The following is a 4,139-nucleotide window of genomic DNA, read 5'->3' as shown; positions in this document are numbered from 1 at the left end:
CTATATGTAAAATGGGTTGAAGCCCCACCAGCACCCTGTGCACAGGGGATGCCCAGCCCCATTATTTTCTGGACTCCATGGCCAAGCGTGCTTAGGACACATAGCCACATACTTCTGGGCAGTGTCATCTGGTAACTCGCTGTCATGTCAGTGTGGTCAAGCATTGTAGACCTCTGTGAACCAAATATGCTTCAGGCTGGGGTTGAGCACAGGAGAGGGAGGAGGGAAAGGTCACTGGGGCTGGGAGTGCCTACTTCCCTCTGTGAGTGTTACCCCAGTTCACCCAGTACCATACCTTTCTCTCTCTGGACCCACTTCCTCTTGCTGCTGGCTCCTCCCCATTGAATAACAGCCAAGTTGCTTTGGTTTCTATTTCTTTGTTAAGTTATTCCTTCTGCAAAGGACTTCCTAGCGGGTGTGAAAGGCAGCGGTGGCCACAGAGGCAGTGGAGAGATGGCCTTCAGCAGTTCCCAGGCTCCCTACCTGAGCCCAGTGAGTTCCGGGGCCATGGGTGCAGGGCTGCCTCAGCCAGAGGGACACAGCTCTGGGGCTCTGAGGAAGCAACTCCTGGGTGGCAGGGGATAGGGGTGGGGGCATCCCAAAGAGAACACAGGCAGGGCAGAAATGTCAGCGGGGGTCATCCTGGCACACCTGTGCCATGCTGAGCTCACTCATGCCTGGAGGGATGCTCCTTCCCACAAGTCATGGGTTTGACAGTGTTAACTGAGCTGTCCTGTCCTGTCCTGTGCGCTCAGAGGAAGAGGTGTAGAGTGGGATGGTTTGTGTAAAGAGGGAGCAAGCACGCTTCTGGGACGGTAAGGACGCTACCCGGCATGGTAGTTAAGGGTGCGTACTGCGGAGATGGCCTCCCTGGGTCCAGCTATTTACTGGCTGGTGGTCTCTGTGGCTCAGTTTCCATATCTGTAAAGTGGGAATAATACTTGAGCCCTCCACTCCCAGGGTTGGGATATGGATTAAGGAGGTAGTGTATCTAGTGTGTTTGAACAGTGCCTGCCACACTGCAGGTGCTTTGGGAGTGTTTCATGTTATTGGGAGTCTGAGGGCAGCAAGGAAGCCCTCCCGAGGAGGTGTCTGTGCTCTGAAGGTTGGGCGTGGGCATGTTCAGGGCATCTGCGGAGGGGCAGTCTCAGAGGTGAGAGGGAGGTGAGGACTGTCCCTGCAGTGTGGGGTCAGACGGCGGCAGGTGCCTTGCTGAAACCCTGTGAGGTTTATGAGTCCCCTTCATACACGGAAAATCTGAGGCTCAGGGAGGTGGAGGCCAGTTGCCAAATGCCTCCAGATGGGAGTGGCAGCCCCAGGAGCCCAGGAGCCTTCCGGGGTCACGGTGTCCTGGGCCGGGTCCTGTCATAGGATCTCACCCCGCCTTGGCAAAGAGCTTACCGAGGAGCTGGAGAGGGTGGGCTGATAGGCCCTTCCTGGGTGGGGAGGGTGGGCAGAGGCAGGGTGCTGAGGGCAGGGAAGCTGCCACGGCCCACCTCAGCAGAAGCCAGGATCGGGCTTGGGTGCCCCTTGGTGACACTGAGTCCAGAATGAGGCTGCCTACGTTCTGCTCTGCAGAGCTCGGCTCTGCTTTCTAAACTCCAGAGAGAAAGAGTGGGGAAAGGAGGCCGGTTTCCTCCTGGCTGTCACCAATGACACCTCAGCCACCCTGTGGAGGCCCCTGAGGTAGCACCTGCACAGAGGGGGCTGGGGGAAGCTGGAACAGGCCGCTGGTGGGGGCCTTAGGGTCAGCAGGTGCTGCCTGGGGCATGTCACCCTGTCTCTGGTTTTCTGTCAGAGAGGGGATCCCAGCGCTTCTTCCAGGTTCTGACATATGATTATTCTGGTGACTGGTTTTTACTTTCTAATCTTTGGATTCAGAAGGAAAAAATCTCCTGTGGACATCAGAGAGTTCAAACAGGGCCTTGGAGTCCAGACAAGAAAGACGATCAGTGCAGCCCCCATGGGTGTCCAGAGCACCCCTCTACCCCACGGGGGCTTCCCTGGGTTGGGACACTTAAACTTCACTCGGTGACCCATCTGGCAGTTGGAGCCATGCTTCCTCCACATGCCAACAGTGGGGGAAGGTCACGCGGTTCGCTGTCCTGCTGAGGAGGGCTGAGTGTCATGAGGGCCTGGCTTGGAAACCTCACTCCCACTTCTCGTCTGGCCTCATCTAGCCCAGCCTCTTTGGAGGGCCTGGGGGAAGCTGGAACCACGTGCTGTGTGACCCAGGAAGCACCGGGAGAGCCAGGAATAAGGACGTTCTCAGCTTCCTCGTGAGAGGAAGCCTGTGTGGTGGTTAGAAGCGAGGGTGCTGGGGTTCAAATCCCAGCTCTGTTGCTGACCAGCTGTGTAACTTTGTGCAAGTGACTGAACTTTTCTGTGCCTCAGTTTTCTCATCTGTAAAAGTGGCCGGGGTTGCTGTGAGGATAAATGTTCCTGGTCGTGCCCGGAGCCCTCATGGACACACATGGATCCAGATGCCACAGCAGCCTTAGCTGGTCAACCTCAAAACAACACATTTGTTCTTATAGTGTTGGAGGTCAGAAGTCTAAAATCAAAGTGTCATGGAAGGTGGCCAGCAGGACCACGGAGCCTCTGAGGCAGCGGGGCACCTTGGCCAAGAGCCACGTACTGGCCTCCTGCTGGCAGGCAGTCTCAGTCAGCCAGGCCAAGGTCCCCACTGTCGGGGCCGAGCCTGGGTGTCCTCTGGTGATGCTGAGTCCAGAACAAGGCTGCCCACATTTTGGTTCACAGGGCTCAGCTCTGCTTTCTAGACTTCCAGATAAAAAGAGGAGGAAAAGTCCCTGGTCTCTGGGCACTACCGGGAACACAGAGCAAGTTATGACTCAGCAGAGGGATCGATTTGTTCGATGCAAAGAGCTGCACTGTCATGTCCGACACGAGCCAGGGGCTCAGCACATGGTATTCCACCCGGTCCTCTCCAGAACGCTGCCAGGTAGTGTTACTGTCCTGCCGTTCAGAGGAGGGAACTGGGGCACAGGCAGGTCAAGCGACTTGGCCAATATGAGAATTACTAGTGTATGGAGCTGGGAGGCAAGCCCAGTCCCGTGGGACCGTAAATCCAGTGTAAAAATCCATCTTCCTGCACCGCATGGAACAAAAGCAGGTCCAGTTGTTTTCCTGGGTTTTCTGGACACACATCTAAATTCCACAGCAGCCTTGGCTGGCCAATCTTAAAACAACAAATTTGCTCTTTTAATGCTTCTAAAGGTCAGATGTTAAAATCAATGTGTCAGCAAAGTTGTTCCTTCTGGAGGCTCCAGGGGAAAATCTGTTTCTTTTCCTTTTCCAGCCCCTAGAGGCTGCCTGCCTGCCTTGGCTTATGACCCCTCCGGCCATCTTTAAAACCAGCAGCTTTGGCTGGGCCCAGTGGCTCATGCCTCTAATCCCAGCACTTTGAGAAGCCGAGGCAGGAGGATCTCTTTAATCCAGGAGTTCGAGACCAGCCTGGGCCACAAAGTGAGACCACGTCTCTACAAAAAATAGCAAAAATTAGCCAGGTGTGGTGGTGCATGCCTGTAGTCCTAGCTACTTGGGAGGCTGAGGTGGGAGGGTCACGTGAGCCTGGGGAGGTGGAGGCTGCAGTGAGCTCAGATCGTGCCAACACACTCCAGCCTGGCTGACAGTGAGATCCTGTCTCAAAAAAAACAAAAAACAAAAAACAAAAACAAACGAAAAACCCCCCAAAAATGCAAACCAGCTTCTTCTTGCTTCTGTGCTTCTGTTGTCACAGCTTCTACCTCTGACACTGATCCTCCTGCCTTCCTTTTATAGGATCCTTGTGATTACATTGGGACCACCTTTAAAATCAGGGCAATCTCCCCATGCCAAAATTATTAATTTAATCACATCTACAAAGTCCCTTCTACAACATATTCACAGTATCCTGGGATTTGAATGTGGATGTTTCTGGGGGGTTGCCCACTGATAACCAGTGTCATAAGTTTCTTATAAATCCTTCCGGAGTTTTTTATCTATAAATAAATAAATGCAAGTCCATAGCCTTCCCCCACCCACTTTTTATACAAATGGCATCATTCCATATCGGTACTCAGAGTTCCGTCTTCCTCTTTTACTTTCCTTTCTTTTTTTTTTTTTTTTTTTTTTTTTTG

The 4,139-nt window shown here is 53.5% G+C and overlaps 1 protein-coding gene across 3 annotated transcripts in view; it reads left to right on the top strand.

The window, feature by feature from the left end:
• Positions 1-375: 375 nt before the first annotated feature.
• Positions 376-4,139, top strand: part of LGALS9 (galectin 9) — an 18,529-nt gene continuing 14,765 nt past the window's right edge. For 2 of the 3 annotated variants that reach the window (XM_032163245.2, XM_032163248.2), the window contains exon 1: positions 376-492. In XM_032163245.2, coding sequence (XP_032019136.1) covers positions 454-492 — 39 coding nt within the window. In that variant the 5' untranslated portion in view covers positions 376-453. The remainder of the gene's footprint in view (positions 493-4,139) is intronic. The other variant, XM_032163247.2, reaches the window with a different exon arrangement.

Source organism: Hylobates moloch, unplaced genomic scaffold, assembly GCF_009828535.3.
Source record: "Hylobates moloch isolate HMO894 unplaced genomic scaffold, HMol_V3 SCAFFOLD_10, whole genome shotgun sequence".
NCBI classification, from domain to species: domain Eukaryota; kingdom Metazoa; phylum Chordata; class Mammalia; order Primates; family Hylobatidae; genus Hylobates; species Hylobates moloch.
The sequence above is the reverse complement of the archived record's forward strand: the minus strand, read 5'-3'. Positions and strand labels throughout refer to the sequence as shown.